This window comes from Patiria miniata, unplaced genomic scaffold (genome assembly GCF_015706575.1).
Source record: "Patiria miniata isolate m_02_andy unplaced genomic scaffold, ASM1570657v1 HiC_scaffold_7, whole genome shotgun sequence".
In the NCBI taxonomy this organism is placed as follows: Eukaryota; Metazoa; Echinodermata; class Asteroidea; order Valvatida; family Asterinidae; genus Patiria; species Patiria miniata.
This window is the reverse complement of record NW_024037074.1, coordinates 6799915-6818311: the sequence shown is the minus strand read 5'-3', so window position 1 is coordinate 6818311 and position 18397 is coordinate 6799915. Positions and strand designations below refer to the sequence as shown.

The 18397-nt window shown below is 40.8% G+C and overlaps 1 protein-coding gene across 1 annotated transcript; it reads right to left on the bottom strand.

Annotated features, from left to right (window-relative positions):
• Window positions 1-853: 853 nt before the first annotated feature.
• Window positions 854-18269, bottom strand: LOC119744376 (coatomer subunit beta'-like). The gene is made up of 22 exons (XM_038220277.1): window positions 18169-18269; window positions 16999-17019; window positions 16676-16792; window positions 16463-16549; window positions 15690-15816; window positions 14321-14469; window positions 13164-13310; window positions 12174-12273; window positions 11083-11225; window positions 9472-9571; window positions 8317-8416; window positions 7348-7458; window positions 7062-7150; window positions 6814-6920; window positions 6079-6222; window positions 5572-5702; window positions 4603-4921; window positions 3972-4186; window positions 3290-3382; window positions 2470-2647; window positions 2166-2231; window positions 854-1416 (listed from the first exon to the last, which is right to left on the bottom strand). The coding sequence occupies exons 1-22, from the start codon at window positions 18169-18171 to the stop codon at window positions 1180-1182; spliced, it is 2784 nt and encodes a 927-aa protein (XP_038076205.1). The 5' UTR covers window positions 18172-18269; the 3' UTR covers window positions 854-1179.
• Between the last annotated feature and the right edge of the window lie 128 nt (window positions 18270-18397).

The following is an 18397-nucleotide window of genomic DNA, read 5'->3' as shown; positions in this document are numbered from 1 at the left end:
CGGATACAGACAAAAAGCATTCTCTAAGATGATTTCCCCACGTAGCCTGGTCATATTTATCAATAGTACAAGCATATATATAGGTGTAACTCGTACTGATTTTCCCAATAGAGCTAAGCTACATTTAAGTTTATTTTCTTGTTTTAAATATTAAAAGATATCTTAGCCTTGCCTTAAACTTCAATGTTCCCTACTCATTTAAGTATTCAACAGAATAACACTGTGCCCTTTTTAACGTCTTATTTGACAGAAACTGCCTAGGAAAAAAAGATGGGTTGAACTGATCTTCATATTTTTAAGAGCTCCCTTAAATTTAGTAAAGGTAAAGGGGACGAACCTGTGTTCACAGGAACCTATCTCTGCCTATCTCTCTTTCGAAGCGATTGGGCCAGACTCATATATGATGCTGTGGGGGGATCGCCACACCTCCTCCACAGCGAGTCTGTTACCTTCCCAGCATTGAATAATGCCGGTACCCATTTAACACCTGGGTTGAGAGGAGTAATTGAGGTAAAGCGCCTTACTCAAGGGCACAACACGCATGGCCATGGCGGGGTTCGAACCCACAATCTCACGATCATGAATCCTATGCTCTACCGCTAGACCACACGTGCCTACATTTGGGGAAAGCTACGATACTTTTAAACCAAAGTAAAATACAATTTTTACGCATTTGTTTTCCAGTTCAAATTACTCCAAGTTAACAACAACCAGATGTGTTTCACAATGAGTAAGGAACATCAAATTTGAATGTCGGCATAGTAAAATGTACTGTACACGCAGGAACAACAAGATAATAGTATATCCAAATTGGGAATGTTCAACTTCATACCATGAGGACGACTCTCTTTGGGCATTGTGTATTGACAATTTTTTTATTCGCTTCTCACATTTTTTGAGGACAAAAACTCTTTCCTTATTTTAAATTTTTGGTAAAAGATTTTAGACGTCTTGAACTCGGATTTTACGACTTTTCAGAGCATTTTTGAAGGTATGGAAATGTATTCCTGTGCTAGACATACTTGAAACACATAAATCTTCCAAAGTTGTCATTAGGAAAACATTTTTTGACAAGCCAAACAGGAACAGACTCGATGCACTCCGCAATATCCCACATGGTTTTGGATGACTACTAACTGTTGTATTTACTAAGCATTATAAAGGAATCTATTTTTTCCTCTAGTCGTCTAAGAAGTCATCATCTAGATTGACGTCCCCCGCGTCGAGGTTATCGTCGATGTTCAAGTCATCTAGGTCAAGATCCAGGTCATCGTCAGGGGTGCTGGAGGGCGGGGCTTGGGTGGGCGGGGCCGTGGGTTTGGCCTCTGCTGGGGGTTGGCTTGTCGCTGCTGGCTCTGGTGATGGTTGGTCCTGCTCCGGTTCGACCATCGCTGGTTCATCCGGCGTCGCTTGGTCCTGAGAAATGTGGGAATAAAAAGGTAATTTCCAGTCTTAATAGACATGTTTTTGAGGGCACTGTAAAGACGGTAGGAACATCACATTTATTGAAGCAATTGAACAACTTTAAAAATTGTAAAAATGCAGTTTTCAAATAAATCAATATCTCAAGTTTGTCAATAACTTTTGATTCAAATCTGTTAAACCCCCCCCCCCCCTGCTAAAAAATATGGCCTGGTGTCCCGTATCATGTTGGATTTTTTCAAATCTCTCTCAAGATCAGTTTCATTCTTTAACCCAAGAACATTTACCCTCCTGCTGTTTGAACAGTCACAGACAGTCAAAAAAAATCCATCCTCTTCCCCTGCCATGCCTTTTACACAGGGTGTCATCAACTGTCAGATCATATTAGCAAACACTGTGACTAGTCAAATTCAGTCAACAAACAAATGCAGGCAAGTGGTAAGCACAGCTGGCTTATCAATCACCTACAGCCAGAGCACAGCTGCATCACGTTACATAAACAGTCACAGCCAGTCAATCCTGCTTTATGTAGGCTGGGAGCTCTTAACTGTTGCAAACAGTCACTTGATTGATTTTGACTGAAAGGACAACTTGGCACAGATTGTATGTTTGCATAAGAGGCTTAATGTTCAAAATCTGAACTTTAATGTTCCAGACTAACTAAAAAATGAAGGTAAGCCATTTCATCTTTCAAATAGAGATCGGGAAATAGAAATCTGGTGGGATAATTTATATATTCTGACCTGTGTGAATGTTCCACTTGCTGCCGCCTCTTCCATTTCTTCCAAGACCTCTCTTTCAGAGTTGCTCTGAATGAACCAAGATGCAAATAAGGAAAACCCATCAAAATTCAAGTTGCACTTCTATGTTCTTGCTGTTGTCTTTCTCAACCCCCCCCCCCATGGAAAAAAAAGAAAGAAAATTAAACACTAAAACCAGGATCAAAACATCTGGCAGTCAAACTTTGGTTTGCAAATGGTTGTAGATAAAAAATTACTTCCAATCAGTTAAGATTTGGGGAAATTATACTTTCTGGCCATGACTTACCGGGACCTTAGGGTACGCTCTGGCTGGGTAACTCTTCTTCGTAGCCTTGAGGTACTCCTCTCCCTTGAAGGCCTCCTTGAGACCCACAAACAGGTTCTCGTATTGAGTGGGGTCGGCTAACGCCTCCGCAGCCTTCTTGTTGACTTTACCCAGGCTTTCCTTCCACAGTGTCACAATCCTAGGAAGCAGTAATGAATGGTTAACCCATCAGCACCTGTACTTAAATTGTATTACATTGTATTACATTGTATTACATCGTATCTATTCCCTGAAGGATCCATCAAACCAAACAGTGCTGGAGTGGTTTAGGGAGTCAAAGGCAGGGCAGTTTGCAGCTGTATGGGGAATAATGGGTTAAGCATAAATTGCCGCTGAAAGAAATCAGTTTGGTAGAAATTTTTCTAGAAATCACCGGTTGATCCCAGTTTATGAGCTAATGTTTTTAGTCCATTAGTTGAACCGATTCATCAATGAATGTTGTTTTGACCAATCACAGTTGTGACAGGCATGTGTGAGTCTGGAACATAGTGTGGCATTGTAAAGAAGGCAGATATTGTTGCACGCATGCGCAGAAAACGAAAATACAACTAACACATTGACCTAGATAAAATTATTTGAACTTTCTCATGAGCAGAGGTTACGTTAAAAAACCAGACCAGGTTTGCCTAGTCTGGCCGGTCCTGAAAATCTCACTTGAGGACAAAATACCTAGTGTGAGTGAGTCAGTCAATCAGTCGGTCAGAGAACACAAGGCTGACCCTTCTGGGCCAGCAAAAATCTGACGATGTTGAAGCAAGCATTTGTCAATCTTGGTACTCACTCGGATATCTTGCTTGGCATGTAGGTCCTGGCAAAGAAAGCAGCTTCAGGGTAGCGACCGGACTTACACAGCAGTGCAAGGCACTCTTCAAGCCTAGAAATGACAATCATTAGTTGCAAGGTTTATAAGAAACCTGCTTATAGAAAAATGAATTTGATTGATAAGGGGACTGCATAAAGGCCCGTCTCAAATCATATTCGGGACGAGTTCCAGACAAGTTGCGGGTAGAAATCATTCACTTTGTCCAGAAGAAGCTCTTCGTTAGCAACTGCTTGACAAACCAATACTGATAACTTCAGCGGAAAGATTGCGGAGAAGTTGTTCAGAATCCTGCAACTTATACCCGATACAATGTTCACAACTTGCCGGAACTCGTCCCAGATATGAATTGTGACGGGCCCTAACCTGGGTTAATGAAAATACAATAAAATGTAACTGTTTTAACACAAAATGCTAGAGATCCTTTGAATGATATGCAAAAGAGTTTTTGCGACACAGCGAAGTTCCACGATGATACTAGGAAGTTATTTAAGTCCAAATATTTCCTGAGACAACAAAAAACAGACAGTGAACAGTGCATCAGTATCCATCAGAGTCCCAAAATCTCCTAAAGCCAAAGTCAGAGAAACCCAGGTTTCCCTAAAATTCTGCCGACTTCTCACAACATTTCTTCTTGGCTTACTTTCCCTGCATGAAGTAGGCCAGGAACCCAACGTTGTTCTTATCCTTCTCATTAGCGGTGTCGGCAAGCTTGCCGACCATGTCCGCATTACCGGAGCAGCTAGCCAATAGGAGAAGACCCCCATAGTCCTGGGCCTTGTGTAAGCATTCCTGGGCAAGACGGAACTCACACTTGGCTGTCGCTAGCTCGGCCAGTTGTTTCCATTTGGTTTCGACCTGTGACAGCAAAAGACAAAGACTTGAGAGGTCAACATGCCAACATATTTTTGCATTCTATTATCTACTAGCTGACTGATTTTTACTTGCTCACTTATCTGAAGTGATTCAAACAAGTGACTCACTTCATATAGCTCCTCTTTGAAAACAAATTGGGCTTATAGGTCCTTAGTGGGAAAAAATTCCTAAAAGTATAGAAATTATACAAATTTGGCCAAAATTTTAAAATAAAACTGTGGAGAACAAAAATACTCTTAACATAATAAAAAGTGTGCAAAATCACTGTAAGAAACAATAATGAACCAATGAGATACCTCCATCAATGAAATAATCCAAGAATTCTTAGTTAAAAAAAATAAAGAGATTTGTGCGGTGTTATAGTGTGTTGAATACAATTAAATATCATCATGACATACCTCTGACTCCATAGCCAAGTCATAAGCTGTCTTCAACTCTCCCAGTTGTAACGCCAACTCGAACCGATGCTCGGGATCACACGACACGGCCAGCGCCTGCGACTTGAAGCCCTGTTTCTCCAGGAAGTGAGCCACCCGGGTACGCTGCTCCCGAGGCACCGTTGGGAGGACCTTATCCGCAGTCTCAAAGTCTCGTCTCATGACGGCCGTCTGGTACTCCAGGACCGATAGGAGGATGGAGTAACTGACGATGTTGAGCTCCTTGTCGCCAAGGTAGAGGCGGTTGTCCTTGGCGATGTAACCAAGGAGATACATCACTCTGTGAACAAACAAAAAAAGAGAAATCTTTTGAAAGCTCCAAATACATACAGTTGTTACGTTATTTTTTCAGCAAAATGATGCAGATAAATTGCAAGCATAAAAGAGTAAAAGTTTAAAGCACTTCAATATTTTGATAAAGATGATGCCCTACATTTATTGCATGGACATTACTAGAGTGTCAAATAGCCACACTCTCCATCTAAGAAATGCCTATCTAAGCCTCTGGTAAGCAAATGAGCACCTTCCAAAACACTCCTTTTGGAGGCTTTTCTTATTTGGTTTTGCATCTGGCAAAACACTCCATGATGTTATTAATATTTCTGATAATGAAACCAAGGATTCCTCAAAAGTGCCCTAGGCACTGTAGCTCGCAAGCCTGAAGAAACCTGTAGAGAGAAGACAATGAGAAGAAATTACAGTTTTAGAGGTGGGAGGAAAACCCCAGAAGAATACTCTGGGGGAAACCCACGGAATCAGGTAGGGATGCAAGAGCCAATCCACATGTGGACCAGGGCAAGAATTGAACCCGGGCCATAGAGGTGGAAGGCGAGAAAATAAACAACTGTGGCAACCTAACTTTCCTAGTTAAGTATACGAGCATGACCATCATAAAGAGCAAAGCTTAAAATAACATGCCAGTCCACCCACCTGTCCAGATGTGAGATGGTGACGATCTCGCCTCCTACGTAGTAGTTGAGTCTGTTGAGCGAGTTGGTGTAGATGAAGCAATCACCCACCCATAAACCTGTCTTGACTATCTCTTCTATCTCTCCGACAACCTGTTAAACAAAAAAGAAATCACTTAGTGTCAAATCATCAGAAATCCCATCCTAGGAAATTTGGATAAGCCGTGCTAAGTTTGACCAAGCTACCGTGGTGATGTGACCGAAGTCGTGATCTGATAGGGCGGCGCAGCATTACGTCAGGATCATCCGAGCTGATGAAAACATCTCTTCATTAGCATATGTGTTTTCATTGGTCGCTGTGTGTTAACATTCAGCACTCCAAACTCAAGAACCATTCAGTTTTGTGAAAATGGGTCTGGGAACCAGATAATGAGATTTCAGAAGTTCCTGGATGTCCGGGCCAACCTACTGGTTAACGCTCATTGTTTGACTGACAGTTGGGAAGGGTCCGTGATCATCATGAACTCACCTCAAAAGCTTCTTCGATTCCGTCTTCCGTTATTCCTTCGTTGGATTCTTGTGCCTTGGCCACGGCCTCCGTGCTGAATTTCAGGATGAAGTACGACTCATCCGTTGCTATGCAGACGAGATCACCACTATCTGACCAGTAAACCTGACAAAAAAGAGGTCAATGAATAAAAATCAGCATAACGGTGACCAATACGAGTCAGAAACTGAGGCCTAGTGGTTAGGGTCCAAGACTCTTGATCAGAGGGTCAGGGGTTTGAATCCAGCTGATCGTACTATATAGTGTCCTTGGGCAAGCCACTTTACCCCACTTGCCCCTCTCCACCCAGGAGCATAAATGGGTACCAGCATTAGCTGGGGAGTAACCTTCGATGGACTGGCATCCCATCCAGGGGGAGTAGAAATATTCCCAGTTGTTTTTCACGCCACTGAAACCGGAGATAAACTCATTGCCTTGTGACAGATTTTACTACTAGTCAGAAATGAACAGAAATTTTCAAGAATCAATTTGTTGGTTCTCTCAATTGCTGTGGAAACAAACCTTTTATTTCTTCCCTAATTATTCCATAAAACCATATAGTGCTAGGGCGGTTTAAGGCGGTACAGGGCAAAACTGGACTAATGAGTCGATAATTCAGGGACAACTTTATAATCTCTATATCTATTTATCTCAGAGCTTGACATGTATTACTTTGACTGGCTTGTGGGCAATTTCTAAGAAACGATGGGGTCCTACCTGTCTTGGAATGATCTCAATTCTTCGGACGAGTTCCGTGGAGTCCCAGTCATAGAATGCCAGACCACTGCTTGAACGAACACCCAGCAGGTTTCCTCCACAAATACCTGCATAAATTAAAATAAATTTGAATTATTTATACCAAATTTGCATGGAATTTTTTAGGCACTTTTTTTCAAATTTATTCAAGGGCATTCCTTTCTTCTGTCACTCATCACGTGAAGTAACAAAATAATTTTAAACCTTACCCTCTGCACCAAACTCTGGCTTGAAAGATTTCTTCTCCTTGAAGTTCTTGAAGATCTTCACCAGAGTGTTGCTCTCGCGGGTTGCATACCTACAGAGACCAGATAAATCATCATTATAAGGAACCTTTGGTAGACTGAAAACGTTTGCAAACTTTGAAAAGCATCACCTTCAACTACCGCCTTCTAGGTACACTCTCTTAACCTGGGATCGCACATCGGACATTAATCATCTCTGTGATTGGTTGAAATACCAGGGGCGGGGCTTACGGACAGCATATTAACTTACTCGGATGAATCATGTGACCAGACAAACTCCAGCGCTGATCCAAAGCTCTTATTACGGAGCGCCATAGCCGTGTAGATGATGTACTCCCCATCACCACAAACCACCACGAACCTGGAAATATAAAATCATGCCAACATTTGGATCAATTCTTTTCATGTGTTTTATTTGTTTCCAATAATAACACCACTCAAAATCCAAAGAACATTCAAAACATTTTTTTGTTGAACTTTCAGCTCAGTGGATATTACACTTTACGAAAAAACAGTAAAAACCACGCACAACCTCATCATGATGAATCACAACTTTGTCACTAGCACTCTTCATTTCCAAAAATCAGTCAATTGACTGATCGTTGGAAATCACCTACATTTCTTGATTTTCTTCTAAATGACAGCAAGCCAGACAGAATAATTTCACAGGGTGTTTAGTACCAGGACGATCTTTAATCCAAGTAAGCTTTTCTTATGATAACCTGGTAGATTATTTTTTTGATAAATGCAAATGATCCTATGTGCCTTTAAATCTCATTAACCCTAGCGCCTTGGGCCCTTTCCTAGGTTCTACATCAATCTTCCAAAAACTAACACTGTGTGATAAACCAAAGGCACATTATTTGTACGTGAACAAAATGAACGTCAATCACACAATGCACATTGACTAATCAGATCACAGCTTTTGGTCAGGTGACCACTAGAGCTTTCAAGTCAAACATGGATACCAACACTGTGAGAAGGGTCCACAAATCAGAGGTGGGCGGGGCTCATGCACAATTCCGGAATGGTTCATTGCAATATCTAGCCTCATGTTAAGTAACAGCTTATGGGCCCAGTAAAATAATGAATCCTTTAAAATCGAGCACAGCCAGCTGTTAAATTTTGAAGATGTCGGATGATGGTTAGGTTGAGTTAAGATTGTGAAAACTCTGATTGAAATCAAAGCTGTCAGCTTTGTTGAGCTGCATTTCTTTACCTGCCGTTGGGGTTGTGGCAGACTGTTTGTGGGAAGACATCACAGCTGCCCATGTCTTTGATGGCTAGGGGTAAACGCTCCCCATCCTTGATTTCCAAGTCTGGTATAAAAAGAGAACGATGAAAGGTTACAAACTGGCACTCACTGAATCACAACTAAAAAGAACTTCTTCCTATACTACCATTATTTTCTGCCTAACAATCGTTTAGATATCTGCTTTGTTCTTTGATTTTACAAGTTTCACTTTCAAGATGTTGACCTGAATATTGTTGCTTAATATTCAACTATTGCAGTCCTTCTGATTTGAGGCGTGCGATCGCACCCCCACACCATCGCACACCTAAAAGCTTCCCGAGAAGTGTGAATAATTGCACGCCTGAATTTCCCTGGACCACAGATCATACACCTAGAAAACCAAACGCCTAGAAAATCACACACCTAGAAAAAACACACGCCTAGAAAAATCCAGGTGTGCCTTTTTCCACACGCCTGTGATTTTCAAATCAGAAGAACTGCTATTGGGAACAGTCAACTTTCATTATAATACAAAAACTGTTAATACAAATTCTGGTTATGACAAACATAAAGCCTTGGTCCCAAATTTGCTTTATGTGCACAATGAATGGGACCGTTGACGTTCCTCTTTAATACAAAATTCTGATATAACAAACAGTTTGGCTAGGTCCAGCTGACTTTGTTCTAACGAAAGTCGACTGTACAGATAAGTAAACAACAAGGTTTCCAAAAGCCAGTTTATAACAAATGCACGTTGCATTTGGTTATTGAAATAGGACTTGAAATACAAAATAACTGGACAAAGTGGCATACATTTTCCTCTGCCGAACAATTAAACACAGCAGACTGAATGGACTACATTTTTGCTATGGGCTCCGAGCACAAGTACCCCCTCAACGGTAAGAAAGGGAGAGTTAGGGAGGCCACTAGGAGAGACATTCGTACACATTGCCGATGAGGCCTGACGCTCACATTCAGAAAAAAAAACTATTCATGCATACTTCGCATCATACGTGAGCGAACCAGTAGGCGTACGCATTGTGTCTCATCCATGGGATGTTGCAAGTGGTCAAAAAGCGCCCTCTCTCGTTGACGCACCAAGCCCATTGGGCTGAACAACCACTGCGCGCTGAGTATTACCTCCCATGGTCTTGAGGTTAGCCTGTTGTATCTCAGCATGCTTGGCCCACATGATCTTGCCGCTGGAGTCCATGGACATGGCTGGCTCCTCACGACCAAGCTGTGGAAATACAAACACAACAATTTAGCACCAACACTGAATTTTAATTAACATTCCCTTAACCCTCTGAGCAGCGAAGTGGTGATTTGATTCTCCACATTTTCCAAATATGGGCATAATTTTTTTTTTCAATGGGCCAATAAGGCCAAGCTTCCATGTAATCCTCACCCCTACTATACACCACAAGCCTGTAGACTCCCATTGGCCAGACCCTAGCCATTCCGGAGTAAGGAGTGGTGAAAGACAGAAGCAAAGATGGCGCCTAATGCCTTTGTGCAGTATTTGGAGATCTTAGGTGCCGCCGATCCCTTTGTGTCAACCCCTCGTGCCGCCCAGAGCTCAGACAGGTTGTAAACAATCCCTGGCCATGTGAATGACCTATATCTTGTGCATGTACAGGCATGCCAGGGTTATTGACCTATAAACACGTGGTGATAAAATTCTCCATGTGGGTCCACAGTGTGATTTTTTTTATATAAGCTGCTCGGAGGGTTAACCCTAACAGAACTCAACCCATCAAACCCCAACGGCATGTTTTGTTGGAATCTGTCAGGATGGGTACAGTACCCCTAAACTGACATTCTTTGACATTGGGTTGGCACACCTCCAGAAATCAAAGTCAGAAATATGTGTGTACAGTTTCCCATATGGTGTTGGAATTTGCCAGGATGGGTATGGTTCCTAGTAAATCATGCTAGGGAGTTAAGGTTAATCTGCTCAAATTCATCCAAACCTCCATGTGAAGTTTGAAGGATCTAGCAAGGTTTTGGTTATATGTTAGAACAAAGTGACGTTCATGAAAGTGAAAGGTCTCCAAAAGCACTCATTTCTGTAGTGTAACACAGGCGTCACATACATAGTGTAAACTCTTACTTCAGTTTACAATTTTTTTTAATGAACTTTGCCTTTTAGTTGTTAATCCCTTGGCATGATATGCATTATTTAAAATCTGGAAAATGTTCCAGTTGCAAATATAAACAGGCAAGACGGGCCACTCACTGTTAGAAAATAAGAACAACTAACAGTAAAAACTTCATAAGTGCGACAACTCAGTTCACAAAATAAACAGTTATCATTTTTTACTATAAATACAAGATTCATGAAGTATAACAAGTTTAAATAATGAAAGGTTTGCGGAAACACCATGTGCGAATAATTTCTCAACTAAGAGAATGGTTCTGAAAAGAACCAGAGGTATTAACTCGACATTCCGGTCAGTATGCTCTGACCGTCTTCAGAGCATAGACGGTCAGGGAAGACGGTCAGAGCATACTGACCGGAACGTCGAGTTTATACCTCTGGTTCTTTTCAGAACCATTCTCTTAGTTGAGAAATTATTCGCACATGGTGTTTCCACAAACCTTTCATTATTTAGTATCTCCACCATGCAAAGCTTCAAATCTTACTTATAACAAGTTTACCATATTTACTAACAAAAATTTAATATTCCTACAAGGATACGTTGACAGCAGAGAAAAGAAAAATGATTTTTGTTCTCTTTTCATGCTTACCTTGATGATGATGCTTCCTTCATCGTAACCCAGCGCTATGTTGTTGCTTCCTTTCATGTTGGCTATAGCCCACACCCTTTCCATTCCGTAATTCAGCGTTGTCTCCAGACGGTATGTGTTTGCATGCCAGATACGCACAGTCCCTGAACAAAAAACCAAAATCAAATGTCAGTTCACAAATCAGCACATTAAATATTGCTTATAATCAAATAAATCATAACTTGCTTAAGAAAGTAGAAAAAATGAAATTAGTCAAATAACCAAATGGATCAATGTTTACTTTATATTCTTTTGGGTAAGGGCCAATCTCGATTCCTATCCACGCCGAGTTCCAGACAAGTTGTGGGTAGAATCATTCACTTTGTCCGGAAGAAGCTCTGCATTTGTCCCGGACATGTTCCGGGGAAATTTTCATTAGCAACTGCTTGATAGCCAATACTGATAACTTCAATGCGAGAAGATTGCGGGGAAATTGTTCAGAATCCTGGGCTCAATTTCACAGCGCTGCTTAACAGTTAGCAGAAAAGTTGTGTTAAGCATAGCAAAATTTGCTAACCTTAAGCACTATTTCACGGCGTGTGTGTGCTAACGGTCGCGCATGCATGGAGATTTCTATTGTTACGTCACTAAGTTAAGCAAATTTTCCTCTGAGGTAAGCATGCCTTTTGCTGTGCTTATGCTTACGGTCTCCGTGAAGTAGATGGCGGCTCTGTTAGCAGAAAATCGTGTGCTTACCAGCGCCGTGAAATTGGGCCCTGCAACTTAGATTCGATGCAACTTATCTTGTCTTGCAAGTTGTCTGCAAGTTGTCTGGAACTCATCCCAGATACGAATTGAAACGGGCCCTAAAGAAACCAATGACTCCTCGAGTAAAGTTCAGTTGAAAAGGAGGGAGGAAACCTTGAAATGATACCACCAGCCAAAATCTCACAGAATCAAGAAGGGACTAACCACCCAATCCACATGTTGGCCTGGGATGGATTCGAACCTCGTACACAGACTTGGAAGGTGAGCAAATTACCGCTACACCCACCAACCTGACTCCCTTCAAATGTTGAGTATTTGGAGAAATAAAATCTACAAGTTCTCACCATCTTCCGATCCAGTCATGATGATGGGAAGCTCTGGGTGGTAGCTGACGCAGGAGATATTCTGGGCGTGGCCCTCCAGCGTCTGGACGCAAGTCTTGTTCTGTTCAAAATATAAACACGGAAACGTTAACAAGATGACCAAAGGTGCAATGTTCGTCCTTAGTCTATAATCTAGACACAATTCAGTTTTTTACTTCTACATCTCCTCGGTATGAATGATGTTCTGTTAATATTGTTTTGAACATTTGTTAGCACAGAGACACATTCTCACGCTTGACCTCTATAATTTACCTCCTTGTAAGAACTTTTCTAATTTTCCAAATTGCTTCCAAGTTTTTCTTAATTTCCAAATTTGCTCTTCTCTGCAGGACTCTAATGCTTCAGTTGTGTATTTTAAAAAGCATCAAACCCCACATAATTCACCCTCCTGGTAGGAAGCCAATATTCAGGTCAGTTTCAGGCGAAGGGATATGAAGTGTTAAAGTCACTGTGTCACCAGAGAGTCACTGTGGAGAGCAGTGAAGCGTGAGTGTGTCTGTCTGCTTGCCCTGAGCTTAACCACACAAAAGAATCGACCTATCGCGGTAGAATCGCGTCAATGCAGCTGGTGAAATATTGTCCAATTACATTATACATACAAATGGACGCAGAACGCGCAACATCTGAGACAAACAAAACTAAGTGAACAAAATTCCATAAGGTTGTCTAAGGGGCGTGGTTAACTCGCAAACGGCGATAGGTCAATTGTGTAGGGATTTGAAGTTTTTCCATACTCCACAGAAGATTACATCAAAGGAATTTGAAGTGTGGGTGCTAACTCTATGGGGAAAAGTGGTTTTGCAAAATTTGAGAAGTTGAGAAGTACAAAAGACCAGGAGGGTTAATACAAGCTGTGCTATCTATCTTCCTCAACCCTACAAAATCCTTCAACATTTCCTGGTGGATTTCGAAGGATCTAGAGGGATTAGGATTCATTTGTTTGAATCTTACCTGATAATCCCATATCTTGACCAGCCTGTCATCGGCCCCAGACACCAAGTAGGGCTTATCCCCTCCGCAGTAATAATCCACACAGTTCACCCCCTTCTCGTGACCCTCCAGGGTGAAGTTGGGGGTGCTGGACCCAAGCTGCCACACCTGTTACAAGAAATGGTTCGGTCCAATTTTTCAGGTTTAACATCAATTTTTTTTAGTACTTTCCAAGGGTCATTTTTTGAATGGATAAGTTCCGTGTTATTTACTCGCCTTTACTTTTTCAGTATTTCAAAAACAATCTTATGCCATATTTCACACAAAACATCAATTTGTATTTTTTTATGAAAAAAAAACGGGTCCAATTTCTTGAAACTGCAAAGTGGAAAATATCACGTAGTAAATTTGTGTGCCTTGTGAAACTGTTCCAAGAAGCAGTCAGAAGAAACTGTTCTAAGAAGCAGTCAGAAGAATTATACGAGGATGTAAGAGGGTTCTGACATTCTCTCAGGAAGTTTGAGGTACAAAAACGAGTTTACATGGCACTGGATATAAAATCTGCAAATGAAAACAAAAGAAATGCAGAAATATTGCAATCGCTGGAGGACTTATATCCCTTAACCCTTACTCCCTAGGCATTTTTGCTAGGATGCAACCTCAATCCTGCAAAATCCTCCAACTGCCTCCATTTAAAAATAGCACACAGCCTCAATCCTGCAAAATCCTGTTGTTTCTTGACTATGGTCCTTGGAGGCGTGACAACTGCCTCAATCCTGCAAAATCCTCCAGCAATCACTGTCAATATGTTGAGGCAGAGCCAGTGACATCCTAGAGCAGTGCGGAGGATTTCAAGTATAATCTAGGCTTATGCTGAGCACAAACACAAGGTCCGGCCTAAGTGCATTCTCCAAAATCAGCCACACATTTTTGCCACATAGCCTCAATCCTGCAAAATGCTCCATTTTGCAAAGAGGATTTTGGAGGATTTGGGAAGGTTAGGGTTAATATAATTTACTTGACATTTTTATCAGTGACCTGTTTTACAAAGTAAATATCTTCGGCCCTCAGCTTACTAGCCCCACAAAATTTCCCCTTCAAGGCACCTTCGTAAGTCTAAAAGAATTTTTCTGTAAGAATTTGAAGATATAAGTATGAACCTAGAAACAGATCCTTACCTTGACTGTTCTATCAAGTGAAGCGCTGGCAAAGGTGTTGTTGTCCTTAGGATTGATAATAATCTGCATGACGTAGTGAGTGTGGCCGTCAAAAACCTGGGCACAATTCCACTTCTTGTCCCAATCCCACAGCTTGATCAACATGTCATCTGTAAAACAAACCGAAAATGGGTTTCGGTTTGATCAATGCTTAGAATCAGGAGATGAACATTTCTTGAGAAACTGCATTATAAGCAGGAACCTGTCATTAGAACTGTTTTCGGGAAATTCCGTAAAATCCAATTCTCTGTGTAAGTCCGACCACATGATGTACAAGGTCGTTAAGGTGGCAGTACCTTAGTTTGGTCTGTAATTGTTTTCTACTCATTAGATGTCACATCATTAGTGATGTATCACATTCACTTTTCCAGCAGCAGCTCATTAAAGTGTCTGACATGTACGTCCAAATTTATGGAATTGCCCTTCAGAAAATATGTGTGCTTTGTAACTTGCTTTAAGCAGTTGGTCTGAAAGATGACAAAAATGCACGATACCAAAACGGATACCATTTCCGTTTCAAGAGATAACTGATATACATTGTATAAGAATCAATTCTGATTCTCCTTTTCAATCAGCAACAAATTTTTGAAAAAAGTGTTTTGAATTTTCCAAGCCTGTTGCATTTTCCATACATTGAGCAGTGTTTCCCTAAGAGAGTTATATTATAAATTTAGGGTCCAAAGTGTGACATTTTTCCCGTCCCTGTTACCTTGGTACTTTGTAATTGGCCATTCAGGTATCATTAAGAATGACTTCAAATGATTTTTTTAATTTGTTGCGTAGGTAGTTTGCTATTCATAATCACTCTTGGAGGACGACTGCATTAAGGAGTGCATCAAAATTATAAAAATCATTAAAATTTACCCCAAATTTACAGAATGAACAAAGTCCAAAAGATCACTTATTGGTTAGCTATAAATCCACTCTTGCTTTTGTTGGACCTGAAGGGCAAGCCTATAGACCTTTATCATGCTGCCACCATTTCAGCCATGTTCCCTGTATCCAATAACAGTACTGAATGATAATATTTTTTGTGCAAAAAGGAACCAGACTATTTTTCCTCCCAGCCCCGCTTTGGTTACGTTGATTTGAATGGGAAAAATCAAGAATGCCGCAACATGATAATGGTCTATCGTCCTCTGGCTGAGTCACCGACTGACCGAGTCACTGAGTATATAAAGTGGGCGTTTTGGCTCCGACAACAACCATGGCATTGTTGGATTGGAATTTTTTATATGAAACATAGCTGGCTGAAGAAGTCTAACAATTGTGTGAATTGATGTCAAGTCTTCATTTCTTTCTTGGAACAGCGCAATATGAGTTGACTTACCACTGCTTGTGAGTATGTACGGCTGGGTTGGATGGACACAGATAGACCTGATGTAATCAGAATGAGCCTCAAAGACGTGCACTCGCTCCAAGGTGTTGTAGTTGAAGACCCTGATCTGCATATCATCCTGAAAATCAAATAAAATTACATTCAACCCACGTTAAAATGTGTGATTCATATTGGTGTGTTTTTGATGAATTATATAATATTGTTATTTAAGATTCTGTCGATCATAATTAATTCCTAACCCTGCCAGACGCAGCACAGCGCATCAGGTGAAAAAGTCTGGTGCACTTTGATGCAATTGGCTATCAACACCAGTGCATGAATGGCCAGCTCTGAAACAATGAGAGCTAGTCCCATAGACCAATGCCACAGTTGTATCCTGCTGCATTCCCTGGACCACCGACTCTGAGGCAGTGTGGCCTTGAGACTTTTGACCTGATAGATCTTGCTACACTGGGCAGGCTTGTCACTTAGACAAGTGTTGCATGTTGCTGCGTTTGGCAGGGTTTCTAGCCAAAATACCCTGGAGGGTTAGGGTTAAGGTGTTTGGAGGAAAAGCTGTGTAATGAACTCTTTTTTTTAAATGAAGGAACTTTGGACGACACTCAAAAATCACAAAAGGACAGAATTTTCAAGATTACTGTGAACATTTGAGAACTTACAAATATATTCAGCAACTGTAAAAGTAATTTTACAATTTAGGCCATCCAAAAAGATTGAAAAGCAAAAACTTTTTCAATTTTCAAGATAAATAATGCTGTACTTACCGAACCAGCAACAACCCAGTTCTTGCGTGGGACGAATCTTGCTGCTCGGACGGGCAAGTCACAAACTTCAAACGACTTGACCAGGGTCTGTATTAAAAAATACAGCAAAATCAGATGTCAACTCGCTAAACTCACATTACTGGTCTGGTGGAAACTGGATGAATTCATGTGACCTTTGTATGACTTTATTATGACCTTTGACCCTTTACTGACCTGGGATTCGTGGTTCCAGACGTGAACGTTTCCATTGTACAAGCTAGCCAGCATCCATGGCTCGGTTGGGTGAAGGTCAACACTCTTGACACGGTCTGACCGTGCCGACAGTCTGCGCTGAAAGTGAAACAAATTCAACCAAAACAAAAATTAGCAAATGAAGATGAATGTTTCATCGACGATTCTTGTTGATATTCCAGATATTTCAGTTAGACAACTCTAAGTTCAAGATACACATGAGATGGCCTATGCACGGCGTTATAAAATGCTCACTTACATATTCACAACTGCATTATAAATGACAAACAGATGCACTTTCTTACCTTTATATCAAGTCTGAGAGGCTGAAAGAAAAGAAAAACAGACAAATTTTAAAATGTTTACAATTGTTTACAGCCTTTCTTCAAGTTTCTTGACATCTAAAACTTTCCACTCAGAGACAGAGTCAGAGACAAGAGTGTTCAGGTTCAAAATGAATAAATACATGAAACAACAATCACGACAATGTCACTGGCATGACTGGACAGCTGAATATGTTTTCAATTATTTTATGCAGTTGCCAAATCTGATATTTGGATGAAGGTTGTGCGATTGGTCGATCGCACCGCCATCAGTCGATCCCCTTTCCTTTCGATTTCATGGCTCTGGATTGGAGCGTGGAAGATTGCATTGAAAGAAACTGAATAAGGGAAGTATTATTTCTACAGCAGTAGGGGGCTGGCGCCTACAGCTCACAGGATTGACGGAACACACAAACTTTTCTAAATGATCAAGCAATCGCACAGATTCACCGACATGACCGATTGATCGTGCCCAACATACAGACATGTATACCAAAAAGGGAAAGAATGCAGTATCCAGATATGCCACTTCTTTTGGTTGTGTACAAATTCTATGAAGAGTCGAGTGTATTTTCAAAGTATTTTTGAACAAAATTCGAAACATTTCTCAGTCCCAGCTTCATATCTTTTCAACATTTTTGCAATTACTGACCCACATCGACCCACGACCCACAACCCGACGCCACTTCAGAGGCTGTGTACAAAGTTTATGGAGAGTCAAGAAAATTTCCGACTAACGAGTAACGTTAAGTATTTCCTAACAAAATTGGAAATGTTTCTCAGTCCAAGATTCATGTCACCATCATGTTGCAATGACTGACCTTCATTGAGATGATATATGAAGAAAAAAAGTGGCGTCAGGTTGTAACTTGTAACATTTTTTTCCTTAAATAGATCCATATTCACACATTTCAATGCTTCAGATATAGTGTCGGAAATACACGCATTTCACAAGCATTGGGTGCTTTAAATGTTATTCTTCCGCATCAAACCTCAAACTTCCTATCATCAATCAATTAAATAATTATAAAGATAGGCTTCAAAATATAAAACAACTTATAGCCTACATAACCAAGCTGTACACAAGTTTTGGAACGCAAAAAATTGTCAAAACCGGCATTTTCATCGCATTTAAAAGTAGTTTTCTCTCACCATCGTGGACCACCGGGCGACGTGTTGGTTGAACTGACGTGTCAAATCTCGCAGCAAATCTCGGATATTTTCGTGATCTCAGAGGTGGAGCATTCCATTTTTTGAAAGGTGTTACTGGTATTATTATAAATAGCTAGTTAGGTATTTTTTTTCACTAAAAAATTATTAAAAAACAAAAAAACAAAATTTAATGATAGAAATATTATTTTGTGCAAGAAATTATCATACA

What these genes read in the sequence shown, in the direction of transcription:
- LOC119744376 (XM_038220277.1), bottom strand. An exon ending in TCTGGAACCACGAATCCCAG is followed by an intron (nt 16,550 to 16,675) that starts GTCAGTAAAGGG and finishes TTTTTAATACAG; the next exon opens with ACCCTGGTCAAGTCGTTTGA. An exon ending in TTGAGATCATTCCAAGACAG is followed by an intron (nt 6,223 to 6,813) that starts GTAGGACCCCAT and finishes CTTTTTTGTCAG; the next exon opens with GTTTACTGGTCAGATAGTGG.